This window comes from Plutella xylostella, chromosome 10 (genome assembly GCF_932276165.1).
Source record: "Plutella xylostella chromosome 10, ilPluXylo3.1, whole genome shotgun sequence".
Lineage (NCBI taxonomy): Eukaryota > Metazoa > Arthropoda > Insecta > Lepidoptera > Plutellidae > Plutella > Plutella xylostella.
The window spans coordinates 5,337,266-5,363,378 of record NC_063990.1 but is presented as its reverse complement, the minus strand read 5'-3'; the positions used below and the strand labels follow the sequence as shown (position 1 = coordinate 5,363,378).

At 39.6% G+C, this 26,113-nt stretch overlaps 1 protein-coding gene across 1 annotated transcript in view; it reads right to left on the bottom strand.

The window, feature by feature from the left end:
* Window positions 1-7,254: 7,254 nt before the first annotated feature.
* The window catches only part of LOC105382027 (probable chitinase 10), a 28,904-nt gene continuing 10,045 nt past the window's right edge, over window positions 7,255-26,113 (bottom strand). The window contains exons 17-50 of the mRNA XM_048623717.1: window positions 24,764-24,952; window positions 24,419-24,681; window positions 24,108-24,329; window positions 23,823-24,024; window positions 23,631-23,737; window positions 23,282-23,501; window positions 22,774-23,028; window positions 22,383-22,553; window positions 22,004-22,183; window positions 21,458-21,697; window positions 20,146-20,331; window positions 19,892-20,004; window positions 19,585-19,783; window positions 18,648-18,763; window positions 18,358-18,565; window positions 17,993-18,169; window positions 17,387-17,877; window positions 17,115-17,309; window positions 12,845-13,044; window positions 12,457-12,753; window positions 12,237-12,370; window positions 11,936-12,147; window positions 11,709-11,844; window positions 11,481-11,623; window positions 11,060-11,245; window positions 10,552-10,843; window positions 10,221-10,363; window positions 9,734-9,868; window positions 9,521-9,654; window positions 9,287-9,420; window positions 8,943-9,154; window positions 8,574-8,846; window positions 8,180-8,365; window positions 7,255-7,969 (exon numbers count right to left, since the gene is read on the bottom strand). Coding sequence (XP_048479674.1) covers window positions 7,703-7,969; window positions 8,180-8,365; window positions 8,574-8,846; window positions 8,943-9,154; window positions 9,287-9,420; window positions 9,521-9,654; window positions 9,734-9,868; window positions 10,221-10,363; window positions 10,552-10,843; window positions 11,060-11,245; window positions 11,481-11,623; window positions 11,709-11,844; window positions 11,936-12,147; window positions 12,237-12,370; window positions 12,457-12,753; window positions 12,845-13,044; window positions 17,115-17,309; window positions 17,387-17,877; window positions 17,993-18,169; window positions 18,358-18,565; window positions 18,648-18,763; window positions 19,585-19,783; window positions 19,892-20,004; window positions 20,146-20,331; window positions 21,458-21,697; window positions 22,004-22,183; window positions 22,383-22,553; window positions 22,774-23,028; window positions 23,282-23,501; window positions 23,631-23,737; window positions 23,823-24,024; window positions 24,108-24,329; window positions 24,419-24,681; window positions 24,764-24,952 — 6,818 coding nt within the window. The 3' untranslated portion in view covers window positions 7,255-7,702. The remainder of the gene's footprint in view (window positions 7,970-8,179; window positions 8,366-8,573; window positions 8,847-8,942; window positions 9,155-9,286; window positions 9,421-9,520; window positions 9,655-9,733; window positions 9,869-10,220; window positions 10,364-10,551; window positions 10,844-11,059; window positions 11,246-11,480; window positions 11,624-11,708; window positions 11,845-11,935; window positions 12,148-12,236; window positions 12,371-12,456; window positions 12,754-12,844; window positions 13,045-17,114; window positions 17,310-17,386; window positions 17,878-17,992; window positions 18,170-18,357; window positions 18,566-18,647; window positions 18,764-19,584; window positions 19,784-19,891; window positions 20,005-20,145; window positions 20,332-21,457; window positions 21,698-22,003; window positions 22,184-22,382; window positions 22,554-22,773; window positions 23,029-23,281; window positions 23,502-23,630; window positions 23,738-23,822; window positions 24,025-24,107; window positions 24,330-24,418; window positions 24,682-24,763; window positions 24,953-26,113) is intronic.

Below are 26,113 nucleotides of genomic sequence, written 5' to 3'. Positions count from 1 at the left end.
TTTGAGTAATCCTCAACTGTTTTATGGATCTTTCAGTTAGTTAGTAACTAGTTACCAAGATCACTTGTGTCATGCTCGTACTCGCATCTCATTTAGGAGCTCTCTGGCCTCTAGCTGAAGGCTAGAACTGGTATATATGTCTACTAAGCTAGTACAGAGTTATAACCGGGCAGCGGTGACGTGGTAGCTGCTTGATTTATTAGAGTTTGCTGAAAACTTTCTAAATAAGTAATAATTATTAGTCATAATATTAACTCTTCGCAGTTCTTTTAGAATGTAATGCCAGGTCGCTGAAGTAGGTAACCTTCCTTAGCTGGACAACAACAACAAGCCTTTTTGTTTTAAAGAATGTCCACTGTCATATCGATGTCCAAGGACTTTTTCTTGGGTATAGCTAACTACCTAAGTTTACCTATAGATAGCCGCAAGCTATCTGCTGTTGGCGAACTGTCAGTTCTGATTGATAAGTCAGGCTCGAGGTGGCTCGTCCAATTGTCCATGTTCCCGCCACCATGATTGTTGCTTCCTCAGATTAGAGAGTCTATGTTGGCTGTCGTTGCATCAGGTCTGATCAGGTACAACTAACATCTTTACGTACCATCTTTATTTAATCGAGCTATTTTATTTTGTTTTATCTAGGTTGACTTAATGGTTTCAAAATCGAACCTACAACAATGTAAGTAGGTACCTACCTACGTACCTTTGAAGTTGCAACAAGGCGAAGCCTTAAGGTTTTGGCCGAGACCTGCCCTTAGTGTTGACGAACATACCTAAAGGTGACCTTGTTAATGTTTTTCATATGAAGTACTGAACATTTTACTTATCCTGGTGGCATGACTGATCATTTACTTACCCAGTTAGGACATGTTAGCCGGGTTTCATTTATCAACTATTATAATAGTTATATAGTTGTGTTAATCAATCTTTATTAATTGATGTCATCTACCAAGGAATGCTGCCAGAGCTCATAATATTCACACATGATGATACAGAATGATAGTAGCCCACAAAATCGGTGCAAAGGCTTATAAAATAACTTTCCTTCCTAGTAGGACTGCACAGGAACTCGTTAACCGCCGAGTTAGTTAGAATACAAAATTAGACTGTGTGTTACTTGTCAATCTAGAATATGAATATAGTGACCTGCATCATGTTTTGAAAAACTGAATACTTATAGCTTGACAACTTCGTGCGCGACCCTCCTTGCGGGGTGAGAGACGTGGCGGGGGCGAGGTAGCACGACATGCTACACACGTAGAAAAGTGTGCCCGGATTAATCTCGCGATAGCTTGTAACTATTTCTGACGTAATGTAAGAGTAAGTAAAATTTTATTCAATGAGTGTTCCCGTAAATGTCATATTTAGCTTAAAATTTATAGTTTGACAGCATTAAAATTAGGATGTCTACCTTCAGAATATCTACCAATTTGAATTTATTAATGTTAAAGTGTTTTATTTTATAAATCAATTTCCATGTCACTTTCATGTTCACTCTCTGTTTGAACTTGTTCATCGTCGTCGTCATCCTCATCTTCATTGTCGTTTTCATTAACTTCAATTATAAATCTAAAACAAAAACAAAAAAAAAACATTATACCTACTTTGAAGTCATATTAGTTCAGTGTATACCTAACTATAATATTTCATGTTTAATTTACATTAAATTATAAATAAACAATAACATACATGTCCAATACATCGTCAAATACTTGTTCGGTACCGACGAACACTTTAATAATTGTATGTGGGTAGGTTCTTTTATTTTTGACAGTCTACTCAGTCGTTGGCAGCCTCTCGTCGGGTTATCTGCTCTTGTATTTCGGCGCGGTCTCGATATTCGCAATTTTTGTATTTTCGGTTAAATATTACCAGCTGCTATTAGGCATTATATTTGTGTATACGATTATAAGTGGACATGTGATTTTGTGTGTGAGAACCTCAAGATTAAAACGGATTACTCAAGCATCGGGAGGGCCCTCCACGCCGAGCTTTGGACCTTGAATCATCACGTGAGCAAAAACCTATATAATATTTATTTTATTAAATATATTTATCCAACATACTCTATCAGATTTATAATATTCGTCTTCATTTTTTATGACATGGTCGTCACAATTTCTCCACTTTTCAGGCGAATAATTAGAGAAAAGCAACTCTAAGTCTTTTATCTTTTTGTCTAAGTTAGAGTCAATCGACGTTCTTGCAAGCTCGCCTTTCACGTACCCCCACACAAGTTCAATAGGATTTAAATCCGGGTGGTATGGGGGTAGGCGAAGCACGATATGACCATTTTATTTCAAAATTTCATCAATTTTGTATTTTTTCTCTGTGTTTTGCTCATCAATTACTTTCATTAAATCACATTTACGCATAAAGCTATCATGCTGAACACCCCGGCGTTCTAGCCACTGCTGCATGTCACTTTTCAGGGAACTCATTGTAGGCTTCGGGAATCACTTCCGGAATCCTTACGATGTGGAATATCGCAACTTCATCTGGCTGGTCCAACGGGTCGATAGGAAGCCGTCCTTGTTGGCCTCCACTTCCGAGTCGCAGTAGCTGTTTGGTCATCCTCTCCCTCCATCCTTCCTACCATGGAATGTTTCTATCAATTTCAGCACTATTTTCGGCGAAGCTTATGTCTTTATTATTCGTGTATACTTTCTGATTCTCTTCACATGTGTATATTTTATTTGCAGAGATTATTACACTATCGAACAATGTCTTTTTGTGTTCCACAACTTCGATTTCACCAGAATCATTCAGTAATTATTAGTGACTTCCATTTTCTTTAATGAAGAAGATTATCATCTTCCACCTTCAATTTTGGTACGCTGTTCTACAAGAAGCCCCTTAATTTGAGAAATTATACGATTTGTTGTTTTAACGTTATTTTGTTGACGAATTATAGATACCTAATAATAATATAATGATAATATTAAAAAGATACCTAAAGAAATATTCCAACTGTGGAGGCTCCGGCCTCAACACTCATCTTAAGGGTGCTTTTCCACCAGAGATGTGCTATGCTACGATGCTATGGATGCGTTTGATATCCACCAATCATATTTATTGGTGCACATAGCTTAGCACTGGTGGAAACGGATTCAACTAAGATATGTTTTTTGTATGGAATGATGCGTGCTATGGATGTGTGCTATGGATGCGTGCTATGGATATGTGCTATGGACCATCGCGAGTGGTGTAGCTATGTATGTGCAGAGCAGACCTACAGTATGCGCCGCCGCCCCCGTCGTTTCCCTACTATCGATACATAGCATAGCTCGAGATGCGCATCTTTCTCGCACAGCTACTTTGCGGCGGCGCATCTTCGTAGCGCATCTTCCTCGCACAGCTACCTAGTGTAGTATTGGTGGAAACGGTCACATATTTTCGTAGCGTAGATATCACATCTTCGCAGCATAGCTGCATAGCACATCTCTGGTGGAAAAGCACCCTAAGACTAATGGTCTCAGGATCAGTGGTCTCATGTGCGTCGAACTCAGATTATGACAGATTTTACAACACATGTGGCCGCCTCGACTGCTCGGCCGAGACTGCCGTAATAATGACGTGCATAGCACGCGTTGCCCTTCCCCTCTACCTCACCCGCTACCCGCTGTCGTCTTGGGTACCTCGTCCCCTCCGCGTCTGTCACCCCGCAAGGAGGGTCGCGCACGAAGTTGTCGAGCTATAGTTATCCGCCAGTGTCACAGCCTTCATCTAATCTTTTCCAGTAGCTGATGAGGCTGAGATATTTAGTAAAATTATCTTCCCTTCAAGCACCACTCCTCGTTCCAATGACTAGATGCCGCGCCAGGAGTTGCAGGCCGTGTCGTCGTACAGGGCTGACTGAGCAGGTCCTCGAGGCTCCAGGGTCGGCTGCTGCATTTCTGAGGTCAGTCCAGAATTACATACCCTAGTCAGCATGTGCTGGCCTGAGCCCCAGCGGCCTAGATCGATATTCTACATTTTACAGCTTTTAAATATTGTTGAAAAGTATTTCACTGGTTCCATCCATTCGGCTAGTGTATGTTAAAAATATTGCCTTGACAATAACAAGATTTTGATAAATAATTACTTATAAGTATTGCTTTCGAAGAGGCACTGTGTGTATCCATATGTATAAATACCTACCTATATGTATAGGTACATACCTTCCATAACTTTCTGACAAGTCAGGAATAATAAGGAAGTACTTAAGTCTTATGTATACTTATACCTTTCTTTTTAGTATATCTATTACCTAGAAATCTATGCATTATAAATTTTAGATTCAAATATTTATCTACTGATATACGCATCAGTAGCTTATGGGTCACAGTTGGTTTTCTCTCCACCATGCGATAATAAACACATCTCACAATGTTTAACTAGGTTTCAGATAGGCTCAGACTACATAATAGACGCATTTTTCCTGAAATAAAAATGACATATTATGTATCTAGCCTATCTGAAACCTAGTTAAACATTGGAGATATGGCGTTTCGACATTACCACCACCGGTTGGCCGGTTGCCGGTCCAGCGCAGCAATCTAATATCAAAGTAACCTACGTAACTCTTTAATTGAATAACCTTGTTTTCAGAAATTTTGCAATCACTCAAATACAGAAATATATCAATGAAAATAAGGACAGAACTAAGAAGAGTGCAGCCCATTATTGTGGCTACGGCATAGCTGCATTATATATTATGTAAACAAAATAGAGACCCTGTGCTGTACCACCAGCTAGGTTTTTTATGATGATTCATCATCTGATGAAGAGGAACCTGTCTATGCAGTTAACAGGAATGAAGAGCATAATCGAAGGATGTCAATAAATAATTATTTTAATAGATTACATCGTTAGTTTTTATTTCAACTTGTTAAGAATTAATTAATAAGATAATTAATAATAAAGGCTTCTATTCTATTCTATTCTCTGGGGGTGTAAGTACCTGCACCTGGCTCTCTCGAATGGAACCTTTGTGCATATCCCCAAGGTCTAAACTGCCTTCCAAAGCTTGGACCATTTCTCCACCACGCTGGTAAACTGCGGGTTGGTGGGTTCACATATCTAGATGTGCTAAATCTAGAAATGCAGGTTTCCTCACGATGTTTCCCTCACCGTAAGAGCGATGGTATACATTGTACTTATGTTAAAAGAACTCATTGGTACATGTCAGCGCCGGGATCGAACCCGCATCTCTGGCGTGAGAAGCGGGCGCTTACCCGACTGAGCTACCACCGCTCTTAATAAAGGCTTATTAGTCTACTTTGTCGCGGGTTTTATTGATGATAATCTTTTGGTCAATATTTGGAGGAACAACAGACTTAGTTCCTATGACATGTTGACTTTGAGTGCTTTGACAGAGAATGACGGCTACAATGTACTCTGTGACGGCTTCAGTCCGACAGCTAGATTTGGTATTGCCTTACATAAAAACGTTTCCAACAATAACTTTGGGGATAATTATGTCTCAAACGATTAGCAACCCTAATAACATTAACAATGACCGACGATTTGATGGTGCAACGCGTTGCAGTAAAATGTTAACTGTAACGACTCTGTCATTGCTAAGTTTAACCTTAACTATTACGATAACCGGGATGTTGATGCAACCCACCCTTAGAATACCGATTTGAAGTGTTCTGTGAGAGATCCCTTATGGCATCCTTCAACAAGTGAAGTAGAATCTTAAGTGAAGGAAATGACTTAGAATATGGGTGTTAGCGACTAATTTGAAGGCGCCCTTAGAATAAGTAGTCGGAAATGAGTCAGACATGATATTATGATGTCACGGCTATTCTAGAGTCTCAGAGTCACACATGAGTCAGACGATCATACCAAGCGACATCTATTGATGAGTAGCTAGTATTTCCCACGTATTTCCATTGAACAAGCTAGGACTTTGTATAAGTACCTAATAACTATTTATTTTTTCTCTATGATCCGAGCGCAGAGAGTTTTTAGGGTTCCGTAGCCAAAATGGCAAAAACGGAACCCTTATAGTTTCGTCATGTCCGTCTGTCCGTCTGTCCGTCTGTCCGTCTGTCACAGCCGATTTACTCGGAAACTATAAGTACTACAGTGATGAAATTTGATGGGAATATGTGTTGTATGAACCGCTACAAAAATATGACACTAAATAGTAAAAAAAAGAATTGGGGGTGGGGCCCCCCATACATGTTCGATGTACATACCCGTGTGGGGTATCAATGGAAAGGTCTTTTAAAATGATATAAAGTTTTCTAAAAAACATTTTTCTTAAAGTGAACGGTTTTTGAGATATCAGCTCTCAAAGTCGTAAAAAGTATGTCCCCCCCCCTCTATTTTTATAACTACGGGGTATAAAATTCTAAAAAAAATAGAGGTGATGCATGCTAATTAACTCTTTCAACGATTTTTGGTTTGATCAAAGTATCTCTTATAGTTTTTGAGATAGGTGTATAAATTGACATAATAAGTTTATTATATTTGCTGCTACGGAACCCTTTGTGCGCGAGCCCGACTCGCACTTGGCCGGTTTTTTTTATTACTTAAAAGATAGAGTTTCATCTCAGTTTGATCATATTTAATAAAATTCTATACCAATACTAATTTGACTACCACATCGTTAAGTCATGGGCACGAGCAATTATTCTATTCTATTCTATTCTCTGTGGTGGTGTGAGTACCTGCACCTGGCTCGCTCTATAATGGAACCTTTGTGCATGTCCCCAAGGTCTAAACTGCCTTCCTAAGCTTGGACCATTTCCCACCACGCTGGTCCACAGCGGGTTGGTGGGTTCACATATCTAGATGTGCTAAATCTAGATATGTAGGTTTCCTCACCATATTTTTCCTTCAACGTAAGAACGATGGTATGCATTGTACTTAAATTCAAAGAACTCATTGGTACATGTCAGCGCCGGGATTCGAACCCGCATCTCGCCGACTGAGATACCACGGCTATATTATTTTTATTATTATTTATTATTATTGTTGTGGAGTGAATGGTTTTTAGGTTGGGTTTTCAGTAAAGTTCTAGTATAGTACCTCTACAATCTGGAACAAAGAAACCTTGATCACACCCAAAGCGACTTTGGCAAAGTGACAATGCTACCAGGAGCGGGGTCAGGTTCCTTTGCCCTAGACTATAGCTGCCTGGTGCTATTTTCTTGTCATCTGTTGAGGTGGATTTAAAAGAATATCTATAAGTAGCAAATTTTCAGTGCGGAAATAGCTAAGTGGTAAGCATCTGGTGGTAACTAGGTAATTTAAAAATTCATGTTTAAAGTACTTAAGTACATATTTTATTATCGTTATAACTATTCTAATGTTTTTACAAATGCATCAGTTCACTGTTCGATATAAACCTAAGTATCTATAATTACTTATCTTTAAGTTGAGTATCACCTCATTAAAATCAACAGTCACAAACAAGCCCAACACATTGAACTTGAAACCTATAGGTAGAAGAAATCTGGCGAAAATATCTGCGGATCTTGCGCCTAGACGAAATTTCAAACGCAAACACAAAGACAAAAGGTAAAAAAATAAAGGTAGACACAATTAATAGTCAGTTTGCTTTTTGAGTGATAAAGTACCTACCTACAGCTGTTAGTATAAACTATAAATCATTTGGCTTTTATTCCAGTTACCAATTACAATGTCTTATTCCGTCCGCAGATTTTTCCGTCAGATTGTCAGTACAATCACAAACACTCGCATCCGACTATCAGCACATTTCCGTGTCTATCTGCAGCAGCCCCCGCCTGAGGGCGCGGAGCAGCGGGTGCGAGCGGCACGAGCAGTGGCCGCGCCAGTCGTCGAGGTCCAGCGCCCACAGCGCGGCGCCCCGGGCCCTCGCCGCGTGGAGGGACTCGGCGATACGGGACACTTCCTCTGGACGAAGGTAAGAAGCCCACTGTGACGATGACTGAGCGTACGTGCCGTCGGCGGTGCGGGTTTCCGTCCATTTGTGTGACTTGATGTTGGTGCAGATCTGTGGGGTTTGTGTGTTTGTTAGTTTTATGATGAAAGATTTATTCGTGAACTATTTCTTATTAGACTCAAGGTCTGCTATATTCAATGCCATCTACAAACACTGCTGAGAGCAAATCTGAAGGGAAGCCATTTTTTTTCTTCGTTACTTGGCTAGCGTTGCGATTCTAGTTGGGGAAAACTACCTATAGAAATACCAACTTAATCATACCTCACTATAAGCGAGGAACCCGGGCACATCAGTATACGGCCCCGGCTGCCCCGGCCCGCTGGCCACGTCGCCCGGCGCGGCACCCGCCGAGGGGCGTCTCAGAGTGTAGCTGCGAGCGTAGGCAGGCACGCCTACTACTAGTTGGCGACGAGGCATGACGCTCAGCCAGTAGGCTAGGGTTGAGTTCTGCGGAAGAATTGGTTAATGTTTTCATTTAGTTGTGTAGTTTGGAGTGGTACATAGTAGACTGAAATAAATGAAGCTTCACTGGCGGAAATGTCTCCATATCTATTGACAATTCGAAAAGGTATAACTCTTTGATTTGCGGTTTTGTGAAACAGCGTCAAGTCTTAAATCTAATAATACATATAACCCATTTAGATCGAATACTTACAAAGCTTTTTACACTGCTATCCTCCCTCGACTCCAGCGATACCAGATACGAAGTTCTTCCCGTTTTAGAAGCGTAGTAATCATTAGCCGCCACCGCCACCCAGTCGACTGACGCCATCAGTATTTCCGTGTCATACGCTAACGCAGCTATTTCCGGAGACGCAGCTACCATTGCTGATAATTCGTAGCCGAGTGGACGCATCGACTTGGCAAGTTCGACTAGCAGCATGTTGAAGTTATCCCTGTCCTCTAAATCCACGGTCTCACATGGCACCTGAAAGATATAGGTAGGTAAAGAGTTGTTTAGGTATGAAAGATGTAGGACGATAGAACTGAAATAATACGGTTTGCTAAAATATAGCATGCTCACCTGTTTACAAACTGGATACTGCCATGCCAATTGCATGCCGTCAAAGTTCCATCGTTTCAGGAATCTGATGACTGACTCGACGAACATTTTCCGTTTCTCCGGCATCTGCGCCAGCATGCTCCACTCATTGTCTTCCGAGTCCTCTAGGCCTCCCACGCCAATAATGACTTTAACGCCTGCTAAGCGTTGTTCAGTGATTTTGCCGTAGAAGTCTGAAAATAGTAACAATGCAGAAATAATAGACAGTAGAAAATACCTTCTTATGATCTGCTTATAGTGTTATTTTAAGTGACCCTTCTCCAATGTACCTACTACAATCTCCTTATCGTTAAATTTTTACTTACCGTTTTCTAAATCCAGTTCAGGGTTTCCTGGGATAACTTCACTGGAGTTAAAGTCTAGATGAGCCCAGGTGTAGATGATGTGGGTACACAGTGTGGCGTCCACTTGCTCGGGACCATACCTGCCACTGCCTTCCCTGTTGATAAAACATTCCATTTATTTTATAAATAATATTTTACATGATTATCTGTCTACACAACTTTTATGATAATTAATACAAGATTGTGGAGCTTTACCTGTAATAAGCCCAATTTGTGAAGTAGCAAGCAATAATTGGTTTCTCTACAATTTCTTCCGCATTCTCTTCATTAGAGAGTCTGAGTTGGGCTCTACTTCTGCAGTTTGAGTTTGATGGCAAATCGCAATGGTTCTGAAAAATATAAAGAAAGGTATTAGGATACAACTCTCAAGGATAAATAAATTTATTTAATCAATTTAATGTGGTTTACCTTGTTCCAATACATTCCTTCTGGGCAAGTTAGCTCCACGTAATGGCCGGCCATACACAGGTAGTATTTATTACACTGGGTGGCATCAGCAGCAAACCTGATCCCTGAGCATTGTTTGCCGTCTAGTGATAATTCCTGTGAACAAGCATTATGTATGCTATAATAATTATGTTACAGAAGATAACATATAAGTACCCAAAGTCTTCATCTTCATCGTCTTCAACCATGCTTTTACCCTGCTGAATTAATTTTGTGACAAATCATTAGGTCGCTGCCGGACGTAGGCACTTTTGTAAACCCATCTCTTTCCAATCAAAATTATCATCACGTTTACATATCCTTTATCAAATTAGGGACATAGTAGGACTATAAGTGAAAACTCTAACTCGTCTTTTCTTTTTCGTGCTATACCGTTTAGTTTCGTTTAGTTTACATGATAATATAGCATATAAATAAAAATACACGAGTAATTAAATAGTAATCTTACGTTTTCTTCAGTGTCGGGTACGTCTGGCACCTCCTCGACGGCGGGGAGCGCGGGCTCGGGCTCCGGCTCGTCGCGCTCGGTGGAGCTCTCGGGCCGGCTCGCCGGGACGCCCATCGACGACTGCTCCGACTCAGGTACCTCAACTGTTATCGAACATTTACGGGTGATTTATTTTTTTATTATACCATGATTTATGTGATAGATGTTTAGACAATAGATGAGATGACTGAGCAAAATGATAATCATAAGTGCATACGCTTTTCTATGGATGTGATTTAGTAAGATTTTGTGATTATATGCACCTATAATGGCATTTCAAATCGGTACTTACTTTCTTTAAGCGAGCAATGCGGTGGCGCCTCCTTTCCTCTCAGCACATGGTTGATATTCTGCAGCAGCGGTGCCTTGCCGCATCCGCAGTATTTCCCCGTGAAGTCGTCCAGGTCTAGTGACCAGATCATGCTGCCGCCCAGTCCCATTTCCCGGATGTATTCAGCCTTGTGTCGGATCATCGAGTCGTCGTCGAAGGACACCCACTGGTCGTCCAGTGTCGCGTACGGGCCCATGCGGCCGCCGGGGTCGCGCGTCACTTTCCATCCACGGCTTCTGATGCGCTCGCAAATCTGGGGATTGTAGATATATCGTAAAAAAAACAGTATTTATTTTGCTGTAATTAATTAGATTATTCAGTGGTTTCGGATTAAAAAGCGCAGAGATATGTCCCATTATGTAGACTCGTGAAATTCTGTTATCGAATTAATTTTTCTAAAGAGATGAATGAAGTCGCCTTCTCTCGACTCAGTACCACTTCTCTCAGGCTCAGTAGATCTTCCACCCACCTCATAGAAAGCCAAGAACCCTCTGGCCCGGGTCTCGTCCCCCGCCTCCCCGCCCGCGTACGCCGGCGCGCCGAGCCCGGCGCCCGCGTGCTCCACCAGAGAGAACGACTGTCCGTACATGGGCACCCCCATGATCAGCTTGCGACGCGACGCGCCCTTCTGCATGTAGTAGTGCATCGTGAAGTTCTGGAAAAGATAAATAGATATGATTGTTGTTGGTGTTTAAGTTTGGTTTTCTTATTCTGCTTCAGCTAATGTTGGAGGTAGGTTGATTGTAAGGAAATTGACCGACTCAGGAGAACAGTGACGTAGTATTTACTTCCTTATCGATTAGGTACATTTACAAATGTTTGATGTTATAAGATTTTTCAGTTTCCTGTCTTTTCCCAGTTTATTGTTTTTGACTATGATTGATGCTTACCACATTGAAGGTTTTGTGTTCGTCCTTATCGCTGACGTACATAGGAGACACGTGGCCAGTCTTCTTATCCCACTGACCATGGTAATCGTATGCCATAACCGCAATCCAGTCCAAGTTTTTGGAAAGTACTGGAACGTCGTATCCTGAAATAGGTAATAGTTACATAGTAGATCATTCGTTAGATTTACTTTGTCAAATGTGTCAAATAGAATTTGAAAAATGAAGTACCTTCGTCAATAACTCGTTTGCTGGGAGACACGGCAGCGGAAAGTAGGAGTCCTCGGGGTGTGAAAGCAGATTTAAGTTCTTTCACCAAGCTTGCAAAGCCTTGCTTGTCAGAACTTGGGCCATTTTCACATTCAACCTGAGTGAAAAATTAACATTTCAGGGTTAGCTATAGGAAGACATCAACTACAGAATACGAAAATGATAAAATCAAGAGTAACTGTATTTACCTGCCAGCATTTAGGATATTCCCAGTCGAGGTCAAGTCCGTCAAACTCAAACTGTTCAATAAAGTCAAGAGCGTGCACAATGAAGGTCCTCCTAGCCGAAGGGCTGTTCACTAGCCTCGAGTATTTGTCCCCGGCCGAGTCGTTCCAACCACCAAGTCCTAGCAGCACTTTTACACCATGACGCTTCAGTGCCACCACTTTTTCGTAGAATTCTGTAGGCAATAAAATATACATTCTTAATTTTTGCTGACTAATGGAGTGTTTAAACGGGATCGACTAGCTATCGGTAAAGGAAACTTACTGTTTTCAACATCCAAGAAGACATCATGTGGCTTGATTATTAATTTACTGCTATCCAGCACTGCGAAGGCGTAAACGATGTGCGTACATAATGAGGGATCTATGTCGCTCGGACTGTACTTTCCTGAGTCAGGTCTGAAATTTAAATAAATGACGATAATTGATGCTTCCGGTAAATTATCGAAGATCATGGCACTTGATGGATAAAACAGTGTAATTACCTGTACCAAGCCCAGTTAGTGTAATAGCACACTACTTTGTATCTTTCTTCAGTAGCAGCAGTAGCTGGTTTTACAGGTTTCCTAGTGGTATGCATCGGGGCTAATTGCGTGGTGGCTTCTGGCCGCGGCGTGGTCGTTGTTTTCTTGGTGTAGCTCGGTATTACTTCAATGTCTTCTAGGTCATCGTTCAAAAAGTTGTTGATTGGTTTGGACATGATTATGGTTTCTTTGTATATTTTAGGGTCCAGTAATCCCTGCTTTATTGTGTTTAGCAGCGGGTGCTTGCCTTGTCCGCATCTGAAATATTTATTACATATTTGTTTTAAACTATGAATCTAGAGACGCCATTTATGCGTGCAAGTATTATTTAACATCAGAGGTAACTTACCTATTTCTAAAGTCATCCAAATCAAGTGCCCAAACCATGCCTCCGCCTAGTTCCATTGTCTTGATTAAGTTAACCTTTGATTTCAGAATATCCATGTCATCGTATGATACCCACTGGTCGCCCTTATAAGCATACGGTCCCATGCGTCCTAACGGATCTTTTTGAACCATCCAACCTTTATCCTTAATGCGTTCGCAAATCTAAAAATAATAATGATTTTATTAGTACTTAGAACATAATACACTGCCGGGCAATGAAATAGTTCCACCCACAAAATGCCGACAAACACCTTAATATCTCCTAAGATATAGAACCTAGCTTCATGAATTAAAAAGTTTAATGAAATATAGTTTATTATGCAAACATTTTTACATGCAAACTCTTTTTAATAGTGTTTTTTTCGAAGCCATGGGTAATAAAAGATAAGACGGAAATTTTTCGGGTTTGAAAATTAAGGAAAACATTTGCTTCGTTTTTAGTTTTGCTTTTTATTTCATTCTTTTTTTTGTCGTTGTGAAAGAATTATAAAATTGTAAAGTCTTACGGCTCTCGTACCCATAAATCTTGCCTGTACTGTATCACGCGAGGATTGTGCGAGAATCATCACCATGGTGCAAGGGCGTACCCAGGATTTCAGCTAGGGGGGGGCAGCTCATACCTGTTTCAAGATGATGTTTGGTCGGGTATATAGAAACGAAAAATCGTGATGTTAAAAATGTGATAGAGAACTAATGAGAACCATAATTAATAACATTAACATAACATTACGGTAATAATGTTTATTTTTTTATGCTTAAAAAAAAAACTATTCGGCTGTACCATTTTAAAACATAGTAAGAACCATGAGACAGTTCATGATGTTCAGGAGAGCCAAAAAAAAATTTTGTCCCTTCATTTCAATACCCTGGTAAAACTATGATCATATCTGAACGAATGTCAGCTTAAAAGAAGCGGCAGAAACTTGGCTTGACATGGCTTTAAATGTTTGTTATTCACCCAAATTTATTTTATCACCTTCAAAGTATGCTCCTTAATTAACCGTAATGTTATGTTAATGTTATTAATTATGGTACTTTTAATTCAACTTTCTAGGACTCATTGGTTCAAAGAGGGTTGTGAAATATTTGATATTTTGTTCGAAAAAAGTGTAATAAATTAAATTGCTGACCATTTGAAAAACTAGTATGAGCCATTGACCATTTTAAAACATAGTGAGTAAAGTAAAGATTAAAGTGGTTGGTGGCTCTTAAAGATAAAGATAAGATAAATTTAAAATTGCTGACCATTTGAAAAACTAGTATGAGCCATTGACCATTTTAAAACATAGTGAGTAAAGTAAAGATTAAAGTGGTTGGTGGCTCTTAAAGATAAAGATAAGATAAAATACTCTTTATTGCACACAAACAGAAACAGTATTACAAACATGAAAAGAAAATAAATAGCACAATCGGCGGCCTTATTACTAAAAGTAATCTTTTCCAGACAACCAAATTGATAGGAAATAGAAAGTAAGAAAATGGGTATCGTGTGAAAACAAGAGATATTTATAAACTACATTAATATAAAGTATAAACGATATATAAATACCTACGTATAATAATACATAAAACCTACATAGTTAATAATAAATATATACCTATATATCCTATAATAATACATAAATATTATTAAAAATAAATAAATGGCTCTTACTAGGTTTTTGAAATGGTTTTTCTGCAATTTTTTTTTATTTAGCAGGTTTAGTAGGTTTTTTTTCAAACATGGCACTTACTAGGCTAGGTTTTGAAATGGTACAGCCGTATTAAAGAGACACATCGAGATTGTTTACATTTTGTCTCAGAATAAGTTGAATAGGTTGTATAGAACGTTCTTCGTGGTGTTGCTATTCAATACAAGATGTCGCTATTGATCGTATAAATTGATGCTATTTCTATTTACTGGAAAATTACTATCGTCCGTAACTACATAGCACTATACTCTGTCCATTATATTATTGGTTTTTTGACATTAGAAATCCCATACATATTTGACGACTGCAAAGAAAAAACCAACTTTACTTACCAGACATAAGGAAACGTCTAAAATACAATAACATAGTGGAAGCTCTATACACTTATATACAGGGTGATTGGTAAGTCGATGTATTCCTTCAAATGGGTTATAGTCGAAGCCATTTCCAGTCGATTGAACCCCATAATGCATTATCCGAAAGTCAACCATTTCTGAGTTATTTAAGTTTTAGTTTTTTTTATAATTTTGCCAAAATTTATGTTTAAAAGCCAAATATTTAAAAAACTAACCATTTTATTAATACTTTTTTGATTGTTTTGCATCAGTTAACTAATTATAATAATTAAATTCGCAATATTCAACTTAATTTAGACACAGTGCTTCAAAAGAATTGAAACATTAAGAAAATGTTTCAAAAAATAAAAACAAAAACGCTTAATTAAAAAAGAATTTTATCTGAAAAAATTTCAGGCACTACAACTTAAAAACGTAGTCAATTTATAAGCTTTAAAATGACATATTTCAATCTAAAATCGATTAAGGTATGACCAAGATATAGCCAAAACAACCGCATAGGCGGACAAACCTCAGTAGATAAACGAACAAGATTTGGTTCCAATTTTAAGGTATTAAATGTCTTATAACTGGATTTTGTAGAGCTCCTAACCGTTTAATAATTATTGTTCTCCGATAGAGCGGTTCCTCAAAAGCACAGATCGGCGACAAGGTTGCTTAACCGAAATATTGCTTGTCCGATAACACGGTTAGCCGAAAGTACTATAACCCATTTGAAGGAATACATCGACTTTCCAATCACCCTGTATACTGTAGATGTTGTTTTCTCCAAATTATATGCTTTAATCCTAGATGGCTCTGATTTTCTCGTCGAGAGCGGAAACTAGGTTTACGAAAATTTACGTTTATTTTATCTTCTAGGGGGGGGCAGCTGCCCCCCCCTGCCCCTACCTGGGTACGCCCTTGCCATGGTGGCAATGGGAACCAGCCAAAGAAATGCGGCCAGAACAATGGGTGTGACTCATACTACTGAACGACGAGTGATCTAAAGGTTTAGGGAGACTGGATTAAACCTGAGAAGACCAGGTACTGGCAAGCCAATGTGCACAACAGTCCGAAAAGATCGATTCATTGCGGAAATCATGTTAAGAAATCGAAATCAGACGGGAGTACCCGTTCAACAACAACTTCTACAAGTTCGAAGGGAGCCAATAAGCGAGTGGACAGTCAGGAGACGTCTTGCCGAAAGAAGATTAAAGCTTTACAGGCCAGCAATTGGCCCAAAACTGGAACGGCATCATAAAGTTGCCCGATTGCGATACGCCCGTGATCATACAGAATGGGGTGAGGACGAATGGGGCAGAGTGATGTTCTCAGGTGAGTCACAATTCATGCTGTACCATCATGATGGGAGGAAAAGAGTATACCGACAACCAGGAGAACATTTTTCACAAGTATGTTTTGAAGAAAAAGTGGCACACGGTGGAGGCAGCTTTCACGTGTGGGCGGGAATCTCTGCAGAGGGTCGAACGGCGTTAGTTCCAATCGAGAACGGCAACCAAACTGCTGTGAGATACATCAATGAGGTCCTTAATGAACATGCTGGTCCGTTTTTGGTCAATATAGGCGAGAATGCCATGTTCATGCATGATAATGCACGGGCGCACACTAATTAAGTTGTAAAAGAGTTTCTTCATGACGTAAGAATCCACAAAATGGAGTGTCCAGCTAGGAGCCCCGATTTGAATCCCATTAAGCATGCTTGGGACGAGCTTGACAGACCTGTGAGAGACCGAGATCCACCTCCAATTACACTTCGTGGCTTGAAAGACGCGCTCATCAAAGAATGGGAGAACATTCCTCAGCATATGCTGATGAATCTGGTATTCAGCATGCCCTATCGCGTAGAAGCTGTATTGAGAGCACTTGGAGGAAACACCAAGTACTGAGTTATCAAAATACTACGTTTACACCTAATAAACGCATAATTACAGACTTTGTTTTATTTGCCAAATACCCCATTTTTTTAAAAACATTTAATTTAAATTTTTATAACAATATTTAAGTTTTTACATGGGAATATTCTGATGCGCAATTAAATATTCTGCAATATTGCAGAAGGCGTCATTAAGCTAGCATTTTCCGTTTAGGAGTAATTTGGTGTTATATCAGTGGAACTATTTCATTGCCCGGCAGTGTATATTATATAGGTTTTTTATATGTTTTATCAATCTTTAGTTTTTACCTCATAATAAGCAAGGAATCCTTTAGCTCGAGTATATTCACCCATTTCACCACCAGAAATTGCTGGTACATTCAATCCGGTAGCATTTCTTCTCCCTTTAGTATCGAGCGTAAATGTTTGACCATACATAGGCATGCCCATTATCAATTTAGATGCTGGAGCTCCCTTCAGCATCCAGTAATTCATGGAGTAGTTCTAGAAACAAAACAAAATGTTTTAAATTATAAAATCCTTTTATAATATTCAAATAAAAAGAATTGTAAGATACTTACGGCATTAAAGTAAGTGGTGTCATCATCAGGATGATAATAAAGTGGAGCGACGTGGCCAGTCTTCTTGTCCCATTGGCCATGGAAGTCGTAGGTCATCACGGCGATCCAATCCAAGTGTTTAGCTAGTACTGGCACATCGTACCCAGCATCGATCACTTTCTTGTTCGGTGAAACCGCCGAAGATAGCAGAAGTCCTTTAGGTTTGAATACGGCTGACAATTCTCGCACTAATGACGCAAAACCCTCCTTGTCTGAATCTGGGCCTTTAGAGCAGTCAACCTGCCAACACTTGGGGTATTCCCAATCGAGATCCAACCCATCAAATCCATATTGTTGTATGAAATCGAGAGCGTGAGTGACAAACTTCTCCCTAGCTTCCGGATTGTTTACCAGCTTGGAGTATTTGTCTCCAGCTGAATCGTTCCAGCCTCCTAATGCAAGTGATACTTTGATGCCGTATCTTTTGTATTCAACAACACGTTCGTAGAATCCTGAAAATGTTCACCCGTTAAGTCAGTATACAAGATGCACATTTTCCATCTAATTATTTATATTAGCTTCCTCGAAGTTTATCCATATGCTCAAAGTTTAACAATTGGTACTTACGATTATCATTATCGGCCCAAGGGTCGTGAGCGGTGATGAGCCCATCGTCCCCTAGAACTGCGAACCCGTACACGATGTGAGTACACAACGAAGGATCTATGTCCTCGGGCCCATACTGGCCCAGACCCGGACGGTACCACGCCCAGTTCGTGTAGTAACACACCAGTTTGTACGGAGCTGAGGGAAAGACGATGATTGTTAATTTCTGCAATCTTTTGATGGAATCAGATGGCGTACCACAGGTTTCTCACTCGGCGCCACTTTTATTTAATAGCTATGTAAGTTGCATAAGATGAAGTATGCGGAATACCTATAATGCTTTAAATATTCGATATATAAACATTTTGATATAATATCATACTCACATTTTAATAAACTGTTGTGATATTCATCTTCAAATGGAGCGGTAGTGGTGGACGTGGTAGTGGCTATAGGTTTGACAACGGCCGGTTTGGTTTCGTGCACGTGTTGTGGCTTCAACGGCGGGCTTAATATTTGATTCACTGATGATGGCTTCGTGTTGCCCCTCTTTCTACACTTGGCATTCTTAGGCCAGTCACAGATTTGCTTTTCCTATAACGAGAAATAATTGTTATTACATTTGCTTGCCTAGTTAATTCAATATTGAAAGATTAAATTATTATGTATTTTATACCTGATTCCAATGAAGACCGGCACTGCAAGAGAACTCTTGATATTTTCCATACAAACAGTGTCTGTATCTTGTACATTCTCCAGGAAAAGGTGCGTATGAACCGGTGTCGCACATTGCTATAAAATGGAATGATTATTATTTTTTGCCTACCAAAGTAAATATAAGTAAGGTTAAATAAAACAAACTACTCACCATGCACATCCCAAAAATAACTTAGTTATATGTTTAAAAAAGAGGAATAGAAATAGACATCTTTAGAGAGAGTATGAAGAAGTCTTAGATAGAAAGAAAGAAGAACGAAAATAAAATAACAGTCAGAGTATGTTAATATAATTTATTTTGATTACAATTAGGTACAACTATTTACAGAAAATACAATTAATTGTCAAGCACAATACAATTTATGTAGCATGTAAATACTACCAATATAAAAGCTACAATCCTAACTAATATTATAAATGCGAAAGTAACTGTGTCTGTCTGTCTGTCTGTCTGTCTGTCTGTCTGTCTGTCTGTTACTCTTTCACGCCAAAACTACTGAACGGATTTGGATGAAATTTGGTATATATACGGTCTAGACCCTGGGAAAGAACATAGGCTATTTTTTATCCCGGAATTCCCACGGGAAAACTTTTTAAGGCGAAGCGAAGCGCGCGGGAACAGCTAGTACAACTATAATATCACAACTCACAGTCACAGCACATGCAAAAATCACCGACCACTAAGAGGTACTACATTTATTTCTTTTGTTTAGTCATAAGGTCTTTGTGTTCATTTATTACTGTTTTTCATTATGTTTTCTTTTTTTTTTCTGTGTGTGTGCGATGGCACGGAATAAACGTTTTTATTATTATTATTATTATTATTATTATTAAAAGAGGTAAGATAGAGCAATGCATTAAGTACATACATTAATTACATCAGATAAGCCACTCACTAAGTTGCTCCATGGTGCCAGGGCTGCCTCCGGTGAGTCTCTTGTCGGAACAAGAGGTGGAGCTGGGGAAGTCACATTGGGCAACCTTGGTGTTCCATACCAGGCCTGGGGCACAGCTCTGGGCCACCAGCATTCCGTTCACGCACACGAGGAATTTGTCGCAGCGAGGGTGCGCGTGGTAACTGCCTGTGCGGCAACTCTAAAGAAGAATAGTTTTTGTGAGGGCACATTATGGGCAAAGATAAGAAGTATGGGTTGATTAAATTTGATTAATAATAATCCGATTACTAAGTAATGATGAAGTTACCATGCCAGGTTTCATGGGGTTATCGGCTTGCACTGCAGGCTTTCTGGTAGACGTCGTTGGTCTCATAGACGGACGTCTCGTTGTCAGAGGTGTTTTAGTCGGATTTGTTTTCACTGTAACAATAAATTTGCGTAAGTCCTCATAAATAAAATAAGTACCTACTGACTTTTTCCCTCAAGTCTAGGGGATTAGGACACTCATTTCCTTTCTTACAGTACAGATGCTATATTTATCCACCAATCGTTAATACTTACTATCACACATAGCGAACTCGACCCAGTCGCATCGCTTGCTCCTATCGTCCCAGTGCAGGCCGGGAGGGCAGTTCTGTTTCTTCCACCGGCCGCTGACGCAAAGCAAGTAAGAGTCACAGGCGTTCGAAGATGCGTGTGAGTCGCTTGATTGGCAAACACCGTCTTCTACTGGCTTGTTGGAAGGGCCTGAAAGTTTCAGAGAATATTTTTTATCAAACAATTTAAAAAAGTAGAATAGACGAAAGATAGAATTGGTTTGGTGTTTCATCACCCTGTATAGCACTGCTATTGATCGCAATAAAAAAAAAAGAGTAATGCTGTATGTTTAAAAAAACACGGTTTTCAAAGTCATAAAAGGTAATCGTATTTTTTTATAAACAACTTTGACTCTACATACTGTAAAAAAAAATACACCACGCAAACCTGGCACCTTATTTAAAAATATTGCTCATTTAATGCAGTTTTCAAAATGGTATGAAACGTTGCTATTGTTTTAATTAACAAAAAAGTTATTGTTATTTTACAAAACAACCTCGATGTAAAATTGTTAGACGGAAATTTATCTGACTGAATTTATTAAGGGTAGGTCATGTTGGAATGAGTTAAAGTAAAATAGGTGGTGGGGTCAGCTGTGGCAAAATGGATGACGCAAAAACAGCTAAGAAAAAACTTACCAAACTCTTATAAAACATATTTTTCGTCTTTTACACCTTATTTAAAAAAAATAAACATTTATTGACTTTTATTTTTATTTTTCAAAATTATAACAGCATATTATTATATTAAGTACATAATCAGCAAAAAATTATAGTCATAATCATAATTTTGCGAGTTTGGTTTTGTTGAATAATAACTTTTAAATCAATAACAAGTAATTAGAGGTAAGTAATGTTAATGACAAACTGATCTGACCCTTTTTTGGCTACTGTGAGTGTACACTGTGTGCATGTGTAAGCGTTTCACTTGTACAATATCACACATTTGCACTACTCAGGAATGTATGTTACCCAGGTACTACATTTATGGGGAATGTGGAGTTGCTATAGTCCGTTTTTTTATTAACTTTTACAACGTCGTCTGTTTTCCCACTCCCGGTCCCGGCCACACCACCTAATTACTTTAACTCATTCCAACATGACCTACCCTTAATAAATTCAGTCACATAAATTGCCTTCAAACAATTTTACATCGAAGTCGTTTTGTACTAAAATAGCAATAACTTTTTTGTTAATTATAACAATAGCAACGGTTAATACTTTTGGGACACATGTATAAATCGTACCTTTTCCCACTAGGTACGATTAATACTTACTAGTAGTAGGTCTGGAAGGTCTCTGCGGCCGAATAGGCTTGGGGCTAGTGGCCTCAGAACCCTCACATTTGGCGTATTTGGGCCAATCACAGTGCTTCTGAGCTTGGCTCCAATGAAGGCCGGGGGCGCATTTCTGCATCTTCCAAGTGCCGTCGCAGTGTAGGTAGGCGTTGCAGTCGTTGGCTACTCCGATGTAGTCTTGACCTTGACCGCTGCAGGGTTCGCCTTCTGCCGCTCCATCTGTTTGTAATGATAATATGCTTATATTAATTTAATAGTATACTTTGAGTCATCTCTTTGGAAGATTTAAACGGATATTGATGTTGATTCTGAAGGCAGAAATTCTAATTTTAACGCTGTCAAACTAAAAAAATTGCTAGCATAAAATGACATTTACGGAAACAATCATGGAGTCGAATTTTAAACAAAGAAATTAAGGTTTTGACATCGCTAAATTTCAAATTTCTGCCTTCAGAATCGATATCATTATTCAAAATAACTAAATAATAGTAAAAAGAAATGACATTGTATAAAGTGATAATTTACCAGAACCAACAGCAGCAGATTCCGTTGTGGTGGTAGTAGTGAAAGGCCTTCTCGTGGTAGTAGTAGTGGTGGTGGTAGTTGTAGTGGTAGGTTTCCTGGTTGTGGTGGACGGGGGAGGAGGCCGTGACGTCATCGGGGCTAGCGTGCTAGTTGCTGGACTTGATTGACTAGTCGAACTCTCTGGAAGATTAAAACATTTGAATTAGAGTACACTGTCGGAGTTCGAAGCAGAATAGAAAAATACTCAACAAATTGTTTGAGTTTCTTAACAAATAATTTCGGTAAGTTAGCCAGTTTTGTCGTTATAAAGAAAACACTGAATGCACTGCATAGGTTGCTTTGACGACCAACTAAATACATAACAGAAGGTTAATATTACCAGAGCATTTAGCGAAGCTGGGCCAGTCGCAGCGGGTTTCCTTGGCGGACCAGTGCAGGCCGGGCGCGCACCGGCTCTTCCTCCACTGTCCGCCCTCGCATTGGAGATAGGACTCGCAGTCACCAGGCGCCGCTTTGTATTCTCCGGCGCGGCATGATGAACCTTCTATGCCTGTAAATAGGAGAATTATTTTAGATGTTAATAATAATGACGATTATTTTCTACATAATATCGCGCACATTGGTTATTTAATACTGTTTTAGGCACATCGATTATAAAAGATGACGTTAAAGTCTGTTTTCATCAAAAACTGGTTGGTATGGACTCCAGGTGACTCTATTCAACCTTTATAGCGCCCTCGCCAATAAATCTGTAAACATGAATAACTCACCAGTATCAGCAGAAGTAGTAGGCTTCCGCGTGGTGGTAGGTCTTCGAGTAGTCGTCGTGGTTGTTGTAGTGGTAGTCGGTCTCTTAGTAGTCGTGGTGGTGGTGGTACTGGCCTGAGGCCACCAGGTCATGGCGGTGCTGGGCGTGGTGCTGGTGCTGGGCTCGGGGTTCCAGCTCGGCCACGTGGTCGAGGTGTGGTCGCCGTGGCTGCCGTGACTACCGTGGTCGTGGCCCGGCGCGGCACCGCCCATTGAACCTGGGTTGAGAGATTAGGATTAAACTAACGGAGCTTGTGAGTTTAGCTTTCGCATAATATATCCTTACCCTGATGGATGACGACCGGATCTTATGCTAAAAAACACTGACTCTTGTGCTGAAGATCAAGGGACATTATTTTTTTAGATGTTTCTCCTGTTTCGGACGTCAATTGTTTGTATTGTGCCTTTGCGATCAAGCATTGAGATTATGATCTAAGATAATCCAGTTTTCAAGGAGACCCCACAACTCACCATCAGCAGCAACAGTGGTAGTGGTGGGCGGCGCGGGGGTCACGGGCGGGGGCGGTCGCTCGCACGCGGACGTCGGCGGCGGCGGCACGGACTTCCCCAGAGCCCTGCCAGCGGCCCGGAGCAGAGGCGACGGCTCGTTGCAACAACGGTTGTTGAAGTCATCCAAGTCCATCGCCCACGCTGTCACTCCGCCTAGGCCTTGACGTAACGCCCATTCCACCTGGGTTGTGAATAGTTTAACTGATGTTAATGTTGGAAATAACAGGGATGAAGGTTTTTTATGTCTGACCTATGACCCACTGAATAAGAAATTGGCAAACATGTCCATGTTTAAGTTAGAATAGCTCACCTTTTCTTTGATGGATTGTGGGTCGTCATAACCGACCCATTGGCTGTCGGAATAAGCGAAAGGTCCAGCTTTGTCCTGACGATCAGTCTTCCAACGTAGATTTTTCACTTAGAACAAAGAAATCAAGTTAGTTATTCGTTTATACTTCAGAAGCTTCAGTTATATCAAAGTTTTTCTGATTAAAATCTTTACCTCGGTAACAGATCTCGTAATAAGCAAGCATTCCCGGTTGTTTCGTGAACTCTCCAGGTTCACCCGGGCCAGCCGCCGCCGCGCCGACGCCCTTAGATCCCTGAGAGTCAGCCAGGCGGTATGATTGACCGTAAAAAGATAACCCTAAAAGTATCTTCTTTGGGTCAGCTCCTCCACTGATGAGCGATTTGATCGCGTATTCCTTGAAAAAATAATCAATGTTATTACAAATCTTTTAAATGTTTAGTACCCGTAATTTTCCATTCAAAACATGAAATATCTTACAATTGAATAATATCCCAGAGGATCCCGTGCTGAAGATGTCAGTGGAGTGTGATGGGCTGTGGTGCGTTCCCAACCGCCATGGTAGTCATACGTCATCGTACTCAAGAAATCAGCTGCGTCTGATATAGCTGGCAAATCATACGCTGCATCAATCACTTCTTTGTATCCTGACAGTGAGACACCCAATTCCATGTTAGCATTATGTAGAGCCTTTGAAAGTTCCTGGAAATATAAACAATATGATAAAAAGAGTTTTTTTAATTAGTACAATATAATAATATTTCAACAGTATTTTAATAATAAATATCTACCTGAACAAACTTAGCAAAGTTAGCCTTATCGGAAACGGCTCCCTTTTTGCAATTACTCTGCCAGCAAACTGGGTAGTTCCAGTCAAGATGGAGTCCTTTGAAGTTGTTATTCCTCAGGAATGCTATGGCTCTCTGGATAAATTTGGACCTGTTAGCTCTCGAAGATACCAAACGAGAGTATTTGTCTCCAGCGGAGTCAGTCCAACCGCCCAAACCTAACAGTACTTTGACATCCTTTTGGGATGTTACTCGCTCATATAAATCTGTAAAAAATGCATTTGTTTTTAAATTAACGTCTAAGGAGTAGGTGTATCAAAGTCACTGAAAGATTTGAATGAAACTTACTATTGGTAATATCGGTCCATGGGTCAAATTCCTTCGCGACGAGCTCGTCAGGAGTCAAAGTAGCGTAGGCATACACGATGTGGGTACATAATCTACTATCAATGTGCTCAGGTACAAATTTACCATCTCCTCTTCTGTAGAATGACCAACTAGTCATGTAACAAACTAACCGTTTGTCGTTGTCTCGACCTATGCGATATTAAAAACATCATTAGCTGGATATTATTAAAAAGTAGTTAGTGAATTACGTAATTGAAGTGCATAAGGAGATAAGCACAAAGATTATAACAGATTACATCATCTAGATACTTAAAATAATATATAAGAAGAGGAAAAAGCGGGAGAAAGCTTACCAACGGAAGCATCTACCTCTGATTGTTGGACGACATCTTCAATTTGCGGGATTTCATCATTATTTATTTGAACAGAATCCTCATGCTGTACATAAGAAGGTGCTTGGTCGTAGCTAGTTATCTCAACATTTGGGAAATTAGCTGAATCTTCAGGATAATATGGCGGTAGTGGAGGCTTTAACGTTTCAAGTAAATCGTCATTTTGGTTATTCCCTTGGAAGTGGGCGTTAGGAGTTGTAAAATCATTTGGATTTTGATCACTTGATTCTATGTTAATATTTGGTTTTATAGAAAAATCTGATTGAACATTGTTATTATTAGGCGAATATGTGTGATTAAAATAATCAGCTGCTATTTCTGGATGTTTGTAGTATTCAATCCCATAGTTTAAGATAGAATCACCGCTTAGTTCATTATTATTATTATAGTGAGGCTTGGGGTTTTCTACATCTTTTACAGGAACCTGAATATTGTTGTTTGCCGTTATCATAGGTTTGTCAGGCAAAACTAAAGGTTCTAATTCTTTATTACTATCTGGATTTAGATTACTAATAAAATCTTGTATCACATCTGGATTTTGATTTTCATTATTCCCTGTTGATGCATTGAGATTAAAGTAATCTGCAGCTACTTCTGGGTGTTTGTAATACTCGATGCCAAAATTTAAAATGGAATCTCCTTGTAGCATACTGTTTTGAATGCTTGAAGGTTTTGGTTTATCGATGTTTAAATTATTATTTTGCACTTGTTGTTGTGGTTTTAATACTGGCCGGTTATTTAATGGTTTTTGAATATTGTTTAATGTATTTTGACTTTCAATTGTAGGTTTGGGTTTTGTTTCTACCTCTTGCTGTGGGAATTTATTTTCATTTTGAGAATAAGAATTTTGATTAAAATAATCTGCGGCGATATCCGGGTGTTTATAATATTCAATGCCGTAATTTAAGATGGAGTCTCCCTTCTGTTTATCTACAAGTGTTTGGAAAGATTGCACTTT